At 38.1% G+C, this 21,026-nt stretch overlaps 2 protein-coding genes across 3 annotated transcripts in view; one reads left to right on the top strand and one right to left on the bottom strand.

Moving 5' to 3' along the window:
* Positions 1 to 8,599, top strand: part of LOC110037626 (E3 ubiquitin-protein ligase KEG) — a 41,334-nt gene extending 32,735 nt beyond the window's left edge. For both annotated transcript variants that reach the window (XM_020742334.1, XM_020742325.1), the window contains exons 11-16: positions 3,875 to 3,979; positions 4,525 to 4,758; positions 5,492 to 5,825; positions 5,922 to 6,110; positions 6,311 to 6,616; positions 7,016 to 8,599. In XM_020742334.1, coding sequence (XP_020597993.1) covers positions 3,875 to 3,979; positions 4,525 to 4,758; positions 5,492 to 5,825; positions 5,922 to 6,110; positions 6,311 to 6,616; positions 7,016 to 8,278 — 2,431 coding nt within the window. In that variant the 3' untranslated portion in view covers positions 8,279 to 8,599. The remainder of the gene's footprint in view (positions 1 to 3,874; positions 3,980 to 4,524; positions 4,759 to 5,491; positions 5,826 to 5,921; positions 6,111 to 6,310; positions 6,617 to 7,015) is intronic.
* Positions 8,600 to 10,550: 1,951 nt separating this feature from the next.
* Positions 10,551 to 15,771, bottom strand: LOC110036352 (trafficking protein particle complex subunit 4). Its single transcript, XM_020740779.1, has 3 exons — positions 15,631 to 15,771; positions 15,367 to 15,535; positions 10,551 to 11,111 (listed from the first exon to the last, which is right to left on the bottom strand). Exons 1-3 carry the CDS (start codon positions 15,688 to 15,690, stop codon positions 10,915 to 10,917), a joined length of 426 nt encoding a protein of 141 aa, XP_020596438.1. The 5' UTR covers positions 15,691 to 15,771; the 3' UTR covers positions 10,551 to 10,914.
* Positions 15,772 to 21,026: the final 5,255 nt, after the last annotated feature.

Raw genomic sequence — 21,026 nt, 5'->3', positions numbered from 1 at the left:
TATATATAGAAACATCCCCCCCCGGTTCGGCGATAACTCTAGCACATCAACATGGACCGATCGACACCAACCCCACCACCCACTCCCCCCTCCAAATTGAACCGATTTAGATGAACCAGTTGGTTCAACCCCTTTGGGGAGCCCCATGTCAGTCTTCTGAGATTGGGGGAGCTTAGATCGTCGAAGCTTCTGTCTATTGGTGATGGAACTGTTGTAATCTCTCGGGTCTAAAGGCTTCTGGACCGCTGTCTGAGAAGCATTTGGATCTCACTAGTGACTGCACTGCCCCCCAAGGCCCCTAAGGATCTGTCCTCAATTGCAAGCAAACATCAATATCGATCCAATCTTTTGAAAGCTCACTATTGATCTTGCTTGGGCTTGAATCTCCCCTAATGGTGGCGGCCATAGCGGTAAAATTTGACTGTTATGTCCTGAAATGCTGTCTATTGTGCTATCCCATGTCTGGAATCAGTGTCTCAGTTCTATCATCTTCATCGTCATCAAAATTGGTTCCACTGATGCCGCTACGCTGGCTAGGGCACTTGTGATCTCATGCTCCTAAGAAGGGAAGACGCTGCAGTTCCTCTCTTTGTTGAGGTTGTAGGTATTTTTGAACCTGTTGTGCTGAGTCCTACAACAAAATTGCCACAGTCTCCCAAAAAAAAAAGTGATAGACATCCATAGATATCACGTCACACCACACTTGATTTTGCAGCTGGATCCCAATCGTAAACCCTACTAGTCACATCTGATCAATGCTGATCCTATTATTCTTATTCAATCACGTCAGAAAGTATGACTAGGAATGCCTCTGAGTCATGAGGCCCAATTTCTCCATTTGTGAAGACGCTACGTTTCTGCTGCTCCCTCCATCATGAGACTACATACATTTTCGTTCACAATACAACAGATGTAGAATATTTTGCGGTGAAGTCTCTGTTGATTCTTCGTATTCTCAGTCGTAGGACCTGTCGAACTAAGAGCATCTCGCCCTCATTCGGTGGAAGATGATACACCTCATCTTATTCTTTAGTTGCCTCCTCGTCGTTAACCTCCTCCACCGCGCCTTACTTGGTAAAAGGCACAACTTGGCTTGTCGGGCAGCTGGAGGGGCCCAAATTCATGGTATCTAAAGCATTTTTTTTGCTAGGATTGTAGAAAACATGCTACTCTTTTCGAGCTTTTTCTCACTCAGGGTGGCTCTAACGTCATCCTAACTAATTTTTTCAACTCTCTGAGGCATGCTCCTAATGATGTCTCCAACTGCGGGTGACTGCCTGAATGGTGGTGGTTGTCTGCTCTGTTTTTGTTGTCTCTCCACCTTCAGAGCTAATGCATGTACATCTCTCATTGACCAATAAGGCTGCAGTTGCACAATGCTGCTGATAACGGGATTTTGGTCCCCCAGGTATCAGGATATGGAATTTTTTCTGGGTCAACCAACTGACATCTATGTGCAACTAATCAAACTGCATCATGAACTCCTCCATTGATAGGTCCATCTACTGTAGGTGGTAGAGTCTCATAAACATGTCCTAATGATATTCAGGAGGCATACATTTTCTCTGCATCTCCTTATCTTCTCTCATCTAGTAAACTTGTTTCTACCTTATCTGTTTCTCTGTCTCTGAGTGTTTTCCCACCACAATGAGGCCTTTTTCTCAATTTGATGGCTGCAAGTTTCACCTTCATGTCTTATGGTACCTCTTTGTAGTCTAAGATCCTCTCAACTAATTGTAGTCATTCAATAAAGTTATCTGGATTCATATCTCAATCGAACTTTTGTAGATCCACTTTGATGTTAAAATCCCTGTACTCTCCATATGTAGCCTCCTTTGATATTGAATTTCAAAGCTTTGGGGTTTGTTTTCCTCATCATTGAAGTTATCCCTATGGAAGATATTCAGGTCCTCATCACTTTCTCCCCTTCAACTCTCAATGTTGCGCTCGAGGGTAATTTCCTCCTGAGTTCCACCATCAATCTCTGCAAGCCTCTGCCGAATGTGACGAAGCTCTCGCTATTTCTCTTCCCGGGTAGATTGGCCTATAATTCCTTGATGGCATGGTTAGGGTTTAGGATTTGTGGGAGTAGAAATGTTAGTTGGTGGATAGAATGAATTTTTGTTAGAGATGGTTTGGGTATGGCAGATGTTAGGAAGTCCTAAGATAAGACTAGGGTTAAGCTAGTTTTGATACCAATTGATACCGAAGTCAACTGAAATAGAAATGCAAATATTTTTGATGAAATTCAAAAAATATTACAGTAAAACTCTTGGCAATAAGAAAACAATAACACAAAAAATCAGAGTCTTCATAGGGCGAGTAGGAAATTAGTGGGTTGCGGCTTCGTTAGTGGAAGCAGGGGATTGGAGGTTGTAGGGGTGCGGTTGGACAATGAATACAGGTGGTTGGCGGCAAAAGAGGTTGGACAACAATCAACAAGTGGTTGGAGGTAATTTGGTGCAGGGAGGAGTAGGACATGCTGTGTACTAAAAGTGGTTGGAGGTAATGGGGGGGCAAGCAGATGGAGGGCTGCTTGGGACCGGTGACAATGAGTGAAATGGTTGGGTAAGGATAAATATCCCCAAGAGATCGAGCTACAGTTGGAGCACTACTCGTACCCTTGGAGAGGATCATCATCTCGGACGAGTTTCAGCTAGATCTTCTTCTCGTCTTCGAATACAACCCTAGAAATGGAAAATGGGGTGTCGGCGGCTGTCCGAACAACAATCTCAACAAAAACTAACCCTAAAACAAAAAAAAAATAACACACACACACACACACAGATATATATATATATTATATATATAGTTGATAACTTGGATGGGGAGGCCCCTTCCCTTCGACGTCAAACCTAACCCATCAACACGGATCAGTCTTTCCTGCTCCCCTTTGTCTGGACCAGTTCAAATGAACCAGCCGGTTTAGCCCTCCTTAGGGAGCTCTGTGCCAGTTAATAAGTATTATTGAATGTTTTGGATAATGTAGTGGGATATCATTCATGTAGGCTAATTTTAAAGTACTTGTATATTTTCTAGTGAAAGCACTATATATATATATATATATATATATATTCATTCATATTTTCCTCTTGAAATTACATATAGTATGTATGTATGTATGTATGATGGCCAAATAACTTAAAGATTAGTTGTGATGAAACATATTCTCTTAGATTTAATCAAATAAATCTGATTCATGTATTCCAATTGTTTTAAGATTGAGTGAGTTCTACTACAAATAGATTATGTTTGAATTTCAACTTTTTTTTTAAATAAACATTATTGATCAATCCATGATTATTTTGATGCAACTTGATCTTTGTTACAAGGCGACACTCAATTTTGAGAGATTTTCATATCTAACACCTAAACTCTTATTTACACACGCGTCACTTTATATGTGCATGTACATGTGAATTTCGCTCTTTAAAAGTTAAAATAGTAGCCTTTTTTTATGTAATATGAATGATTTAGGTGGTATAAATGTAAAAGTAAAATTAAGTGTTGCCTATGTAAATGCATAAGAATTAGGTGTTATGTATGTAAATGCCCCCAAAATATTTTATTGAACTCGTTGCGTTGATATGCTGATTTGATAGCTGACTTTTTTTATGGGCATTTACTTGCATATAACTCAATTTCTATTTGTTTACATATCTAACACCTGAACTTTATTTTTTACATTTATACCCCCAAATCTTTCACATCACCACAAAAATACCACCATTTGAACTTTTAAAAAGTGACATGCACCCTTTCATGCATAAATAAGGCGGTGTATATGTAGAAAATGAAGTTTATGTGTATGTATTTGTGTTTTATATATATATATATATATTATTTTGTGAAATTAACTTTTATGCATTGGCAGAGGCTGGAAGTTGCGTGATTTTCTAGAAGCCCTTCCTCGAGAATGGATATCCGAAGATTTGATGGAAACGCTCGCAAGTAAAGGAGTTCATCTATCCCCAACCATGTAAGCAGAACACTTGTAATTTACACATCTCACACGTAAAATTTCATATTTACGTACATAACACTCTTAATTTTTAATATCACATCAAATATCACACTATTTGCGCTTTTTAAAAGTGAAATACACGTTTTCATGCATATGCTTAAAGCACGAATGTGTTATATATCTAAATATGAAAGTTTAGGTGTGAGATATGTAAACACACCGCTCAATTCTTGTCTTTACGCATCTAACTTAGGTGGTACAAATGTAAAAAAAAGTAAAGTTTAAGTGTTAGATTTGTAAATACATAAGAATTGTGTGCTAGGTACCTAAAGTTCAATTTTTACATGCACGTAATCTTACCTAGGCCTGAGAAGGTGTATTTTACATTTTAAAAATTAAAATGGTGATATTTTTGATATGATACAAAAGATTTGGTGGTCTAAATGTAAAAAAAAAAAAAGGTAAATTTTAAGATTTAGATATGTAAATATGTAGGAATTGGGTGGTATATATGTAAATGTTTGTTTATTTAAACTAACATATTTATCTGCATTGTTTAGATATGAAGTTGGAGATTGGTTGAAGTTTCGGCGAAGTCTTACCGCACCTAAATACGGGTGGCAAGGAGCGAAGCACAAGAGCGTGGGATTCGTCCAGTCTGTGCTCGACCACGATAACCTAATTGTTTCATTTTGCTCTGGAGAGGCCCATGTCTTGAAGGACGAGGTTATAAAAATCATCCCTTTAAACCGGGGCCAGCACGTACAACTTAAACCCGATGTGGTCGAGCCGAGGTATTGAATTAAGCGAATCTTAACTATATACTACGAACTTTTATGTATTTACATATCTAACCACTAAAGTTTGATATTTATATTTATAATATTTTGCTGTTATAAACCTTTGCATTTTGAAAAGATGGATTTTACTTCTAAAAAGATTTGAGTGTTATGCATGTTAACATGGAAAGCCTAGTTGGTAGATATATAAATATGTTAAGAATTGCGTGGTATTTATGTAAATGTTCTTGGAAGATTTACATATATGTACCTGTAATTTTTATGTATTTGCATGTCTAACACCTAAACTTCAATCTTTAGATTCCTATCACCTTAGCTGTGTCAAAAGATGTATTTCACGTTTAAGAAGTTGAAATGATTGTGTTTTTGATGTGATATAAAAGATTTGGGCGGCGTGAATGTAGAAAGTAAAAGTTTAGGTGTTAGATATGTAAATGCATAGGAAGTTGTTTGTATGTATGTAAATTCCCCAAATATTGGAGGATTTACGCACTTACGACTCAATTCCTATGTATTTACATATCTTCTAACACCTCAATTTAAATTTTTACATATTTACCACATTGTCTTTGCATGAAAAGGTGTTGGGTGGTATAAATTTAAATCGAAAAGGTGTTGGGTGGTATAAATTTAAATCGAAAAGTTTAGTTGTTAGATAAGTAAATACATCCCCTAAGTATTATGCGGGAATTGAAGATGATAGACATTGATTTCTGGTTAAATACAGGTTTGGTTGGCGTCGTCAATCTCGTGATAGCATCGGAACTGTTCTCTGCGTGGATGATGATGGAATTCTTCGAGTTGGCTTCCCCGGAGCCTCCAGGGGATGGAGAGCTGATCCCGCCGAAATGGAGAGGGTTGAAGAGTTTAAGGTCGGTGACTGGGTGCGTATTCGTCCCTCGCTAACAGCCGCCATTCATGGCTTAGAAGCTGTAACTCCGGGGAGTATCGGAATAGTCTACTCAATCAGGCCAGATTGCAGCCTTTTGCTGGGTCTTTGTTACTTGCCTAGTCCGTGGCATTGCGAACCGGAGGAAGTAGAGCCCGTTGAACCATTCAGGGTACTGAGATATCTCTCCACTTTTGTTTGATCGAGGGTATTCTCGTTGGTCTTCTTCAATTATATTATTTCCTGCTTTTATTATTATTGTTCGTAGATCGGTGATCAAGTATGCGTGAAGAGATCTGTTGCAGAACCTAGATATGCTTGGGGCGGCGAGACTCATCACAGCGTCGGTAAAATCACCGATATTGAGAGCGATGGTTTGCTCATCATCGACATTCCGAATCGTTCGAGTCCTTGGCAAGCTGATCCTTCCGACATGGAGAAGGTGGAGAGTTTCAAGGTACAGTGGTTTGTTTTCATTCATTAACAAATATTACGTGCAGCATCAGCATCTGCGGATCGTTGATATTTGTAGTTGCATTCTTCCGAATATCACCAAAATACGACCAATCCGCATGTAACTTATCTGCACATAATATTTTTATCATAAAAAGGGATTAACACTTATTTGACTAATCGAAGATGCTCGGTACTGATTAGGTGGGGAATTGGGTGAGAGTAAAGGCCTCGGTGCCTTCTCCGAAGTACGGTTGGGAAGATGTTTCTCGTAACAGCATCGGGATAATCCACAGCCTCGAGGACGACGGCGATCTGGGCGTCGCCTTCTGCTTTAGAAGCAAACCTTTCTGTTGTTCGGTTGCGGACATGGAGAAGGTGCCTCCATTTGAAATAGGGCAGAAGATCCATATTATGCCTAACATATCCCAACCAAAACTTGGCTGGTCTAATGAAACTGCGGCTACAATTGGGAAGATTTCAAGAGTGGACATGGATGGAACCCTAAATGTGAGTCTTCTTGAACAATAGACTTCGGTGATGTCTAGCAACATATGAGATTTAACTTACTAGGATCTAGTAAATCCTGAAAATCCGAATTTTCTAAATCCTGAATGGGTTAAATCTGCAAAGGATTTACTAAATCCTGTAAATCCAACGAAACAGTTTGGCAATTTTGGTCAAGATTTAAAAATCGGCGAAGCTGTTACCGAGCTGCGCCTTAAATTTGAAGGGCGCGAAATTAAATCCACCAATTCGTAGGATTTACTGCATCTCATGATTTATTGTCTAAAAAGACTCTGGCAAGATTTTGCTTAATTCCCACCTAAATCCCACCATAAATCCGATGCCAGAAAGCTCCCTTAGATCAAATTGGAAAGTATTTAACTCTTTTGATATGATTTGCAGGTTAGGGTTGCTGGAAGGAGCAATCTGTGGAAGGTTGCTCCCGGCGATGCCGAGCGGCTTTCCGGCTTCGAGGTTGGAGATTGGGTTCGGCTGAAGCCAAGTCTAGGATCAAGACCTTCATATGACTGGAATAGTATAGGGAAGGACAGCATAGCTGTGGTTCATAGCATACAGGATTCTGGATATCTGGAGCTCGCGGGCTGTTTCAGGAAAGGAAAATGTGTGGCGCATTACATGGATGTCGAGAAGGTCTCGTGTTTGAAAGTTGGAGATTACGTCCGATTTCGCGTCGGAATTGCCGAGCCTCGATGGGGCTGGAGAGGCGCTTCTCGTGAGTCCGCCGGAATCATTACCGGCGTTCATGCAGACGGTGAAGTTAGGGTAGCCTTTTTCGGCATGGCTGGACTTTGGAAGGGAGACCCTGCAGACCTCGAGAAGGAGAATATATTCGAGGTTGGAGACTGGGTGAAGCTCAGAGACGATGCCGCTGTCTGGCGATCCTTGAAACCTGGAAGCACAGGCATCGTGCATGGATTAGAATACGAATCCGATATCTGGAACGGAAAAGTGCAGGTCTCCTTCTGCGGTGAGCAAGACCGGTGGGTCGGACCTTCGACCGAGCTCGAGAGATTTGATAAGCTCGTTGCAGGACAACGCGTGCGGATCATGAGATGCATCAAACAGCCGAGGTTTGGATGGTCAGGCCACAGCCACGCCAGCATCGGAACCATATCTTCCATCGATGCCGACGGAAAGCTTCGAATCTATACTCCGGCGGGATCGAAGGCGTGGATGATCGACCCGGCAGAGGTGGATCGAGTTGAGGAGGACGAAGTTTGCGTCGGCGACTGGGTGAGAGTGAGGGCGACCGTCACAACTCCGACTTATCAATGGGGGGATGTGAACCCGTCGAGCATCGGAGTCGTGCATCGGGCAGAGGATGCCGAGCTCTGGGTTTCTTTCTGCTTCTCGGAGCGGCTGTGGATCTGTAAGGAGCAAGAGGTGGAGAAGGTCAGAGCTTTCCGAGCGGGCGACAGGGTGAGGATTCGGCCTGGTTTGAAGACGCCGAGATGGGGGTGGGGAATGGAGACGTCGTCGAGCAGGGGCGAGGTGATGGGGGTGGATGCTAATGGTAAGTTGAGAATAAGATTCAGATGGAGGGATGGAAGATTGTGGATTGGTGATCCTGCTGATATAATTCTTGAAGAAGAAGAAGAAGACGACTTATCAGTTGCAAATCATAGCGGTAACTGCAGCTTGTAGCTTTCTTGTTGATTCTTTTGTTGTTCATCAGCTACTGTTTCTTTTTCTTTTCTTTTTTTTTTTTGTCTTTTAATTTCTATATTAATATTATGTTAATATTTTGACCGTTGGAGATGGTTTGGAGGGGTAGGATTGTGCAGATTGAAGCTGAGATAGCCGTTGGGGATTTGAATTAGTCTGTGCGGAGGATCGAAGGGGTTCGATTTGATGAATGTGGTATTCTGTGGTTTGTATTTATTATGTGTTTTAACTACACGAGTTAATTAACATTTGGACTGAATGATTATGTATATGCAATAACAACTTTATTTCTGTGATTTTTGTTTATTTGTTCATGATCTTTTTTTACTTTTTGGCATAATTACATGCAGACCATCTGAAATATTGATATTTGCAAATTAGTCGTAGGTGATTTTTTTTAGCTGCGGCATGTATTTGTGTGGCATCATCAAAATGTTTTGAGAATTTGGTAAAAATGAAAGATATGTGTTGAGGTTTTACCTTGAATTTTGATTTTGAGTGAGAATTTGAAGAATGGATTAAAGAGGGTGGTTGATTTGTAAATAGTAAGTTTCGGATGATTTGTATGTAGAATTGCCCCTTTTTTTGTTGAAATTTAGATCTCTCTCTCCCCATCCCCTACCACTCCATGGGAAAATATTTGCGTACTGAAGACATACAGTACGTACGTCGGATGTTATTCAGAGGGTATAGCCTGTAACTTACATGTACTTATCGGAACTAAAGAAGCGCAAAACTTATTTGTAGGTTGCGGGTAGATTATATGTAGGTTACATAAAGATTATAGGGGTTATAACGCAGATATAACCCTCTATATCCTCTGAATAACCTCTTGAAATACGCAGCGCTGCACGCAAATATTTTCCCTCTATGAGCTAGGGCTAATAAAATTTGGGACGATTTACATACATGCCACTCCATTCATATTTATTTATGATATAAATTGTTTAAAATAATTGTTTAAATGTTTTAAATATTTTTAAAAATACAAAAAAACATGCAAAAAAAATCATCAAACAAATATTTTTAAAATAATAATAATAACGTTCTTAAACATGAATGAGATATTACTTCTAAAAAATTAATAATAGTGACATTTTTATTGTGATGTTAATGATTTTCATGTTCTAGAAATGAACATTAAAATTTAGATACTATATATATAAACATGTGTAAGATTTATGTGGTATGGATGTAAAGGACCCTACTGAATTGTATTAGGAAGAGTTTGGCATGAGTATTGCATGCCACGTAATTACTATGTATTTACATTTTTAACACTAAAGTTTCAATTTTTACACACATCGCTCTATGCATGAGAAGTTATTTCATTTCGTAAATATTTTAAAAGTTAAAATGATGATAGTTTTAATGTGGGGTTTGTTTAGGGCAACTTATTTGATGCGGTGGCTTTTTGAAAATGCACATGACCTGTTTGGGTAAACTGTGTTTTGACAACTTCTGTTTTTTCAAAACGCAGAAAACAACATTTTCACACCGCACATGTCTAGGTGCAGTGACAGCTTGCTGGCTGCGGTCTAGTTTTTCCCAAAAAATAAAAAAAATTGTAATAGCTACCGCACCCAGCTTATCAACATATTATTCAATAAGCTGCAGCTGCCCCAAACAGAGAAAAAATTTGCGTAAGTCAAGGGGTACGCAGAGATGCGTACATAATAGGGTACACTGGCGTTATATGAGATTACATGGAGGTTACAAGCATGTTATAACTTCCTTGTAACTTTCGTGCAACTCAGCTGTAACCCGCGCTTTTATTTTATCCATTGAGATTACAAGGTTACAGCGGTGTTACACGGGAGATACAACGGGTTATAACCCCCTTGTAATCCCCGTATAAACCCCATGTACTCTATTATGTACGCATCTCTGCGTACCCCTTGATGTACGCAATTTTTTTCCCCCAAACAGACCCGTGATATGAAAGATTTGGAAGGTATAAATGTAAAAAAAACCCAATTTTAGGTGTAAGATAAGAAAATACACATGAATTGGCTAGAAGCATTCTTCTATATATGTATAAGTTTGCATGTATGTAAATGCTTCTATGTGAAAACATTAAAAAATTAAAAAGAATTACATACACACCATTCAATTCTAATGTAGTTGGCATGTCTACACCTAAAGTTTAATTTTTACATACACTCAACCTTTATGTATGCATGGAAATATATATTTTACTATTTAAGAGCTAAATTTTAGATATATTTATGTAATTACATAGGAATTGGGTGGTATGAATGTAAATACACAAAAACAAAAGGATCATTCAGTCAAACCAATCAATCTCTTTGAAAGAAACAGACTAATCCACACAAACAGCTTATATTTCAACCAAAAATTTAAAAAGGGAGGCAAATTACATAACAGTCTACCCAAAACTTGCTATTTACAAATCAACCACCATCTTTCATCCATTTTTCAAATCCTCATTCAAAATTCAAAATTCATGATTCATTTTTACCGCATTCTCGATGATTTGAGCGTGGCATGGGTAAATACATCGGTTCGGTGGATAAAAAAAAATCATCCGGAGGGTTAATTTGTAAATATTAATTTTTCGGGGGGTTCTATATGTAATTATCCCTTGATTTTTTTCACCTCCCAAGTAAAATAACTCGATCTTTCTGAACAGCTTGAGAAAGATGGATGTCAAAGAGCTCACATCGGATAGGCATCTCCATCTCATAGAAAGGATTCTTCAGCACAAAATCTGTGTATAGCTCATAAATGACTTTCAGCAGCCCTTCCATATGCTGAGCTCCAGTTTCACAAACCACAAAAAATTTGGTTCCTGCAACAAAAGTAGAAATAGAACATTAATTTGCATTAAATTCATGCAGTAGATGATTAATTAATCAAAATTTATATTACATTTATCTTGAAAGAGATTTGATGGCTGTGAGTAGGGGTGTAAACGAGGCGAGTTTGCGCGGGCCCAAATTTTGTTCGTGTTTGACTCGTTTATATATCGAGCTCAAAAAATCTGTTTGTGTTCGGCTTGTTTGCTTAAAGAGTTGTCCGCGAACAAGTCATTTTGATAACCTTTGTAGCCTTGTAGCTAATTAAATTATTTAAAAACAATACTCATTAATCCGAACACGAACGAACAAAACATTGTTTGTGCTCGGCTTGGCTCATTTGCTTAGTGAACGAATTGAACAAAAGCTACTTAATAAGTTGAACGCGAGTTGTTCGTGAACAAAGAGCCATTTTGACAGCCCTAGCTATGAGTCCATCCCCGCTAAAAATTTTCGTAGATTTACATGCATACTGCATAATTCTCATGTATTTACATGTTTCATACATACATTTTAATATGTACACATAAAACAATCAAATAATTCATATCACATCAAAAAATTACACATATTAAATTTTCTAAAGTAAAACATACATTTACATGCATATGCTTTAATGCGACTGTAACACTAAGATATTATATAAGTAAATATCAAATTATTGGGGTGAAATATACAAATACGTATAAATTATGGGGTATATATGTAAAGCACTCTATTTTTCTTTATGATTTTGGCAAAAAAATAGGAAGAGAGGAGATAACATCAATAAAATGCATTTCAAGCTTATTTCACCTATGAGAAAATGTATTTTGCAGTTCTATCCATTTTTTGGAACCTGAGATTTCACTGTTTATGCAATTTTTCTACACTAAACAATTATTTTGTAAGTTTCCTTCACATAGCTGTTGTTTTTGGGGTGTTTATTTAAGTAATTTCGCTTCCATGTTGTTTTCGATTGACTATGATGTTAAGATTATATGAACTCAAGTATTCTTTATTGTAATTTAGGGGCATTGACATATATACCACGGTACCACCCAATTCCTATGTATTTACATATCTAACACCTAAACTCTACTTTTTACATTTATATAGCCAAAATCTTTCATATCACATAAAAAAAACCACTACTTTAACTTTTAACAAGTAAAATACAAGTTTCATGCACAGATAAGGCGGCATATTTGTAAAAACTGAAGTCTAAGTGTTAGATATGTAAACACACAAGAATTAAGCGGTATGTATGTAAATTTTCCTTTCAATTTATTTATGTAGTTGGAAGACGGCGAAAGTTCATATTTTAGATCATCTTGCCAAGAAACAAATGCAAAAGATGTAACAAATGGTATCCTAAATCGGGTGCGTCTCATTTCACACATCAGGATGGTCATGAGAGTTGTAATCATGTGTTAAGATAACTAATTGAACGATACCCAATACAAAACCTCCCCGAAATTCGATGCAACATGATTCCATAAAATGTTTCATGCATCTAAACTTTATTTTTATTGATATTTTATGTTGGACTATAAAGCAAATATGGTTGGCTAGAGAATAGTAAAACCAGGAGCATATTGCAATCAAAATTGTTCAACTAGAGCAATAACTAACATATTTCAATGTTATAGCAATGACATATGACATCAATTTAAAGTTGGCCTTTGATAACTTTTTCACATATCAACATATATGATCACTTCAATGGATCCTACATTTAGGAAGATGCTAGTTATTCTGGATGCATTTCATACGTTACGGTATGTATGATTCATTCAATAATTTTGTCGAATAATTTTCATGTGCTAATTCGAAATTCCGAACCTTTATTATAGGATCGTGTTGATAATATTGACAATTGATACTTTAATACATATCCTATAATTGATATTAGGTTGAACTTTTGATAAAAAAAAGCTGTTATTTAGTGAAATATTCAATGCAAAGAGGCTGCATAAAGCTACAGAGAGAAAATGAATCACCCAAATTGTCTTGAATCATACATAGGTTTATTAGCAAGTAGCGACATTAAGAGGATGGTTGGTGAATGAAAATAAAAAAGGACTTATATTAACGAATATGTCAAACTTTACATTTAAGAAGCGCAAAATCATAGATATTGCTATGATAATATGGAAATCACAGATATTGGTATGATTTAGAAGTGCAATGAAAAAAAAAATTGTCTAAATGAGTTTGAAGACTATGATGATGAGTATATTGTGGATGGATAGGGGGCAAAAGGATGAAAGAAGATCTTCAGATATTTTCGAATCAACAAATACATTACAAATTTCGCTAGATTAGCCATAACATACTCTTCAAATGATGTTATTTGTTATTAGAGCATTGTAGACATAAAAGAAGGCATACAATCTTCATAAGAATTACTATGTCCGTCATTCAAGTGATGTTGCCTGTACAAAGCATAGTAGAGAGAATATTACGAAAGGAATCAAGTCTAATATGTGCATTTTATTGAGTTTTGTTATTGAAAAATTAATGTATGCTTTTATTGTATATGTTCACTTGAACATGTTACTAAAATGGTACAACTAATTTATTTTGGGGCATTTACACACATACCATACAATTCTTATGTATTTAGATATCTAACACCTAAACATAGCAAAACATAAAAAATATCATATCACTATTTTATTAGAAGTGAAATAAACCTTTCATGCTTGGGTGTTTATGACACCAAGGGGTTATAAGTTTAAATATCAAACTTTGGGCGTTAGATATTTATATACATAATAATGGTGTGGTATGAATGTAAGTTTCTTTTTTACTTTTCTAGCAACAAACTTTCATCACAACTTTTCTAATAACATCATTTAACTTAACTTCAAAAAGCAACAATTAGCCACAACAAATGAAGCCTTAGGGTCCGTTTAGGGCGGCGGTGCGGTGGCGCACCGCAGCTTTGTCTGTTTGGGTAAACTGTGCTTTGACAGTTTTTTAAAAAACTGCCGCTGAAATCTGCATTTTACCACCACTTCTGGCTAGGTACGACGACAGCTTTCTCGTTGCGGTCTGACTTTAAAAAAATTTTAATAACCACTGCAATTTTTTTAGCGTCAGATTATTATTCAGCAGATTTACAGCTGCTAACAAACCCTTAATCACAAATAACCAGCTCAAGGAATTAAATCCTTGAGTTAGAAAAGGGAGAATCTATTACTCCTTTTACTAAAGAGTGAGGGACCTAAATTTAATTAAAGCAACAACTCAGTCTCTGATTGAAATCAAACACTACATGCATTGTTTCATAACGCTTTTAATCACATACCACCATGATAAATAGAGAAAATGTCAATTTGAACGAACTTCAAATAGAAGAAAGTGATCACATGAGCAATTAGACACCATATTAAAGAATTAAAGAGCTAGCAACCATGAACCGGATATTGAAAATTTCAATAAGATTCCATTCTCGATCAAATTTCAATTTTCAATTCTTTCATCCATTCCATGATCGAAATAAAGAGGAATGCTCATCATGCCACACTTCTTCTGAATCAAAAGAGAGATTCCCAAAAATGACAGATCTATTCACTCTATCTATAACTGAGCCGTATATGATATTTCATATGAGATTTATCTTTTCTATTGATTTCTATGGGTTGGCCGAAAATAATTACTTAAATGAAGTATTGAACTCTGACGATGAAATTAAAAAAACAAAAAATCTTTATTGGTTCCACCTCTTATTTTTAATGAAGAGAAGTAACCTTATGTTTTCACATATCTAACATTAGAACATCGCTTTTTATATTCACACCACCCAAATCTTTCCTATCGCATAAAAATACCACTATTTTAAGGTGGCATATATGTAAGATTTCAAGTTTAGGTGTTAGATATGTAAATTCATAAGAATTGAGTTGTATGCATGTAAATCATATCCGCTCGAATGAGTTGGAAGATCCCAAACTAAAAAACAACGATGTGTGCATCAACATAGAAATATAAATGCTTAGGATTTAGATATGCAAATACATAAAATTTGCGCTACGTAAATTTCTCAAAAAAAAAATCTATAAAGCATAACGGGTTAAGAAAATTCAGAAAAAAAAATTGTTAGAAATTCACAGATTAAGTTAAAAATGAAAAAGATCGTACATCCCAGAAATCAAACCACCAATTCAAGCAAAATTTAGCTCAAAAAACACAGTAACCAGCACTGAAATCAGTGAAACTGATAATCCACCGCATCAGTTTCGACGCAGGTAGGATTGGTACCTGTGAGCGACTGGAAGCAGTGGAGATCAAAGTTATCGGCCTGCAGAAGCTCAATGCCTTGGCATCCCACGGTAGGGGAAAGCTGCTGTGAGATGGCGTGCATCGAGTGCCAAAGGCTTGCGAGTCGCAAGCTATCGTTTGTGTCCATTCTCCCGGCCGATCCGTAATCCTTTAACCACGATCGAAAACCGATTTCTTCTTCAGATTGAGAAAATCGCTAGAATTTTCGAATCGGAGTGAAGAGAACTGGGGATTAGGGTTTACCTTGTAGAAGATGAGACCCCCCGATTTGTTGATGATGAAGAGGTTGTAGATCGCCGCCATGATTGCGCTTGCAGTCCACAATGCGATTGATAGGAATTTTCTCGCTCGTACTACGGTTCGGACCGCTATTCAATCGGTTTAGAATGGGTTGAGTTTAATTTGAATTCGGCTCGTGGCTCGGTATGTTTGGTTTGGAGTCAGCTCGGTTCGAAATATAATTGAGGTCGATCTGATTTGAAATCAAAATGAGCTAGCTCAAATTTGTGTCATTTGGATCCGTTCAAGCTCGAATTTGGCTCGGCTCGACAGCAGCTCTTATCTCATTATATTTGATTTTATTTAGTATTATATATAACTTTTATAAATAGCAAAAACATTTTGAACATTCCTCGAGTCAGTTTGAGCCGATCGGTGTGTGCTTTGAAATCGGCGCATAAACAATTTGACCCAAAATTTTAACTCATAACTCAGCTCATTTATTTCGCTTCGATCCCCATTCGAGCTAAAATTTGAATTAATTTTTGAGTGATTAACGAACTTGAAGCTAAATTCATAGCTCGAGGTTTTGTTGATGAGACGATTTTTATAAATTTTTGTACTTCTTAAATCCTATTTTAGTAGGATTTAATAGAAATGAATTTATATGATTTTAAATATTTAAGTGCTATGTATATAAATATAAAAGTTTAGAGGTAAAAGATGTAAAAACATAAAAAAACATACAACACAATTCTTATAAATTAATATATCTAACATCTAAACTTTTATGTTGTCAAGCTACCATTTTAGGCATAAAATATCTTCAAATTATCCTCGCTCCACCTTCGGAAGACTTACAATGACAAGTAAAGAGTCTATATGCTCCCGGTTTGGCTTTCTGTTTGATAATATATGCTTCTGTCCACGAGGGATCGAGTTTTCTGAAAGCCTAATCACGGATTGCGGCGTCTATCTTCTTTAGCACTAGATCACTCATCTAGAATGAAACTACTAGAATTCTGTTATCCCAAGCTATTAGGGATATAGGTAGCCAGGTCAGGGTAACACGGAACTGCCTTTCCAAGCCACTAGTACCTTAGGTCTACCTGGTTATGAAGATAGTCGACCCAACACGTCCAGAAATTCTCAGTCGGCAATCTGTGAATTGCGTTATCCACGAAGAACTCGGTACCCATAAGGTTAAAGGAATGAAACTCTATCATATGAATTTTTGGTGAATATCCAATATGTGGGACTTATAACTGTCGAAATGACAAAAATGCCGCTAGAAAGAAAAAGAAATTGGGGTTTAGCTACAAAGCATGAAATACTCCCAACAAAAGACTTACACCTCGTCTAGGTCGGGAGTCTTCTAACGACATAAACATTCTAGACACCTCCTATATAAAAGGATAAGCTTGGTCAAGTCAGATATGTAGAAGTGTAGGGACTTCTCTTAGGGTACATTAGGTACATGCAAATGAGGCAATTATCTAGAGTGGTCATTAGATTTTGTGGAGGTCGTATTAGTCATGATGTGGTGTATAGTCATGCATGCAATCCGTTTAAATATCAGCTTGAGGATCATGCAGAAAAATAAAAAATGGTTTTTGAAAGTTGTGACAATTTTGATTATTATTAGAATTTTGAGTAGAAAATTTATAATTTTAAGGTCCTTAACGAGCTTAGATTATAATTTTTTTGTAGTATCCCAGATCAACCAGAAATAAATAAGAGAAAATAATTCAAGCATGCAAATATGCAAGAAAGACAATAAACAAGCCAAAAATTAAAAAAAAAACTGGTGTCGTTGGGTTTGCAACATATCCAAGAAAAAAATATTGTTAACACACCACATAAGTACACATATAGTTCTAATTTTATACATAAATAAAATATAGAATTAACGTACGAGACACGAGTCTGCTGATCCTGGTCTCTGTCATGTGGTTATGTCTGTCTAACATCTTTAAACCTGTGTCTATACCTTATTTCTAATACAAGACTCTCATTGAATTCTAAGGGTATAGAGGAAAAAGTGGAAAAAATGTCTCGTTATGCATGAAAACAACGTTAGCAGGAAAACCAATAAAAATGCAACATACAATGAGTCATGCATTTTTATTGGGGGAACTAAATGCAATCTGTGAGCAAAAAGTTAGTATAAATAATCACATGCTCCCCCTTAATAATACATGCATATCAAGCACACAAGCACACCGAAAAGCAAAAAAGTGAAGCTTGATTGGAACAACCATTCTGGTATAGAACAATAACCAGAGGCGTCGAAAAATACTACCTAGCATCCTAGTCCTAGCCTAGGACACCATCAAAATGAGGAGTTGTCCTAGCCAGTATCTAAGTGCTCAAGGTAAGTATCCGGGTATGTATGACTTTGACAAGGTCGCCGCATCGCCCTGTCTTAAAGATCCAAGAGATCTAAAGGGTATCATCAGGATGGATTTTGAAAAGATTTGCCCTTACATATAACCTAGCTTACAACATGCATAATTTTCAAATTATGACGAATATAATAAGAAGAAAAATATATATATTTTTTTATTTTTAAAATAAGGGACATTAAATACGGACCTGTAACATGCAACGAGTTAGATCCATTGGATCCTTAGCACAGTCATACTCACGTCAATCCCGATGTGATAACTCACATTGCTGACCAGGATTCACCAGACGAGAAATGCTCGTTATGACATCGCGACAAATAAGAGGGGTCACTCACCTATCGAGCCTAATTCGCATACATATGCAAATGCAAATAATCATATGATAAAAGTGGTGATGAGTGTGTTGTAAAAGCAACGACCCAATAGAATAGGTGTGTCGTGGAGGTAGTGACCCGAAATGATAAGCATGTTGTAGAGGCATTCTCCCAAATGATGGGTGTGTCGTGGAGGCAGTTACCTGAAAGAGTGGGCGTACTGAGGAGACATTGTCCTGAAGAGATGAGTGTGTTGTGGAGGTAGTGACCCAAAAAGGTGGGTATGTCGTGGAGGCATTGACCCGAAGAGATGGTGTGTCATGGAGGAAGTGACCCAAAAAGGTGGGCATATAGAGGACGTTGTGGCGCAAAAAGATTGAGGTAGTAAACCCGAAAGGGTGGGCAAGCCGATGAGGCAGCGACCGGAAGAGATGGGTGTGTCATGTCGTGGAGGTAGCAACTAGAAAAAATGGGTGTGTCATTGAGGCAGTGACCCAAAAAAGGTTGGCATGTCGTGGAGGCAGTTACCCAAAATATGGGTGTGCATGGAGGCACTAACCCGAAAGGGTGGGTGTGTCGTCAATGCAGTAACCCGGAAAGGTGAGAAGTGCAAGTGTGAACCACCTGAGCCGTGGTGTTGTGTCATGAGGATACCACAAAGCAAATGTGGAGTAATGTGTCATTGGGAGGTATAAGTACTTATCAAGAGCATATGAGGGTATTTGCTCAAAGATGCACTAAAAGGGTGTAAGTCATGAATTTGCTTATTCAAATTCATGCAATAAAGACCAAAACACATGTAAAGCACACACTACGCAAGTGGGATTGGCTATTTGACCTGCTGGGATGGTTGGGGTGATCAATCTAAAGCAATTTAGCCAACGGGCTTAGTCGGGCTAAGGTGGTCGACTAGACTAGAAGCAATTGGTTGACCGGGTTGGGGCGGTCGGTCAGACCAAGGTGATCAGTCGACGTGGTCGGAGCGTCATATCAAAGTTATCAGTCGACCGACTTGGGGTGGTCGATCGAACTGAAGTGTAATGACAACCGGCCAGGGCGGCCGATCGAGACAAGGTGCAATTGTGTGAAATGCAATACAATAGCGAGTCATACTCGACTAACGCTCTCGCATAGGCACCTAGGGTATTAGCTCTTGGATTCGAGACATAACCGCCTCCTGCTTTGGTGAGGAAACACAGAGAACTTTGTCATATGATTTCTTGTAGGAGAAGTCATTCGTCGTTCGTAGGACGGACTAGCTACAAAGTTTTTTCAGTCCTACAAACCCTCCCACGATCTTGAGAACGAGGTTGCTACAAAGTTTTTTTCCATTCTTCAAAATCAAACTATTCCAACCCCTCCAAGGAAGGTTGGAAGTGCCAAAGCCATGAGAAATTGAGATTCCGACCCGCTTAGGTTAAGGCTAAGACTTCTCATGGGAAACCACTTAGTTTCGCAAGGTATTGGCCACGAATGTGATTCCTAACCTAAAGCTTCCTTTAGGAAACAATTGGCCATGCATATGGTCGTGCCAACTAGCATCAATCGTCCAACTTGCCCAGAGTAAGTGACCAAAAACTTATGATGACACCATAAAGTTGGTCAATCCAAAGGTGATGGTCGGGCCACCCGTATCGTTCGATAAATCACATCATTCGATGACGAACAACTGATTATGCTAAACAATACCGGGTGTCTGGTCAAATCCTCCTCGTGTGGGCAACCAAAACCCACAACACTTACTAAAAACTACTCCTAGGGCCGGCTAAGAAAAAAAACATATGGGTTTGAGAGAATCTCACCACCTGAAGGTTGACGACGCGATCTCTTTGATTGTCCTCACTATCACATTGCTCCGATGATGCTCGAACGAGCTCCCGAGCTCCACTCCTTCCTCACAGGACGAAGAAGACCACCCTTGGAAAGTGGTTCTGACGAAGTTATACCAATGTTTGGAACTCCGACGAAGCTCCCAACGATCCTTCCTAACCTCTCTTCTTGAAGAAGATGAAAACTCTCCCTCTCTTGCTCCAAGCTCTCAAGCCTAAAAGAAGAAGAAGAGGCTCCTTGAGGTAGAAGATAGTTTTCTCCCTCTAGTACTCTCAAGCTCTCCAAATGCTCTCCTCAGCTCTAGCAAGAAGCCTCTAAAAAGAAGGGAAGAAAGAAAAAAAAAAGCAAAAAAAAAAAAGAAATGAAGAAGAAGAAGAATTTCCTTTTTACTTGAACTCTTCCTGTAAAAATCTCTTTTTCCTTTCTTTAAAGCTCTCTCCTTAAGTTTGAAAATAGTGGATTGTCCCAAATGAGCTGCCTCCCTCCTCTTTTGTTTGGGTTGCCACACCAGCCATGCTTCTCGCATGGTCTCTTCACCCTCCTGACCTCTCTGCTTGACACAACCTGGGGAAGCATCTCCTCGCATGGAAATGGCATAATTTGATATGATCTCCCCATAATTTGCCTTGACCCATTCCATAAGCTTCATCGGAACCATGCAAAGTTTCCATTAAATGGTCCCCTTTAATCTGACGTGAAACGGGATGAAACGACGTGAAATGACAGTGTTTAATGGAGGCAGGATGTTTGTGCGTGTATGCACCAGGTATCAGGCGCATAAACTTCTCCCTCTATGTCTGGGATCGTTCCATGTGAAGTTCCGTCGCCTATGCGTCCCCTTCTCAGGTAGGCATAAAGAAGCAACTCC

This window comes from Phalaenopsis equestris, unplaced genomic scaffold (assembly GCF_001263595.1).
Source record: "Phalaenopsis equestris unplaced genomic scaffold, ASM126359v1 Scaffold000002, whole genome shotgun sequence".
In the NCBI taxonomy this organism is placed as follows: domain Eukaryota; kingdom Viridiplantae; phylum Streptophyta; class Magnoliopsida; order Asparagales; family Orchidaceae; genus Phalaenopsis; species Phalaenopsis equestris.
This window is presented reverse-complemented; position numbering and strand designations above follow the sequence as displayed.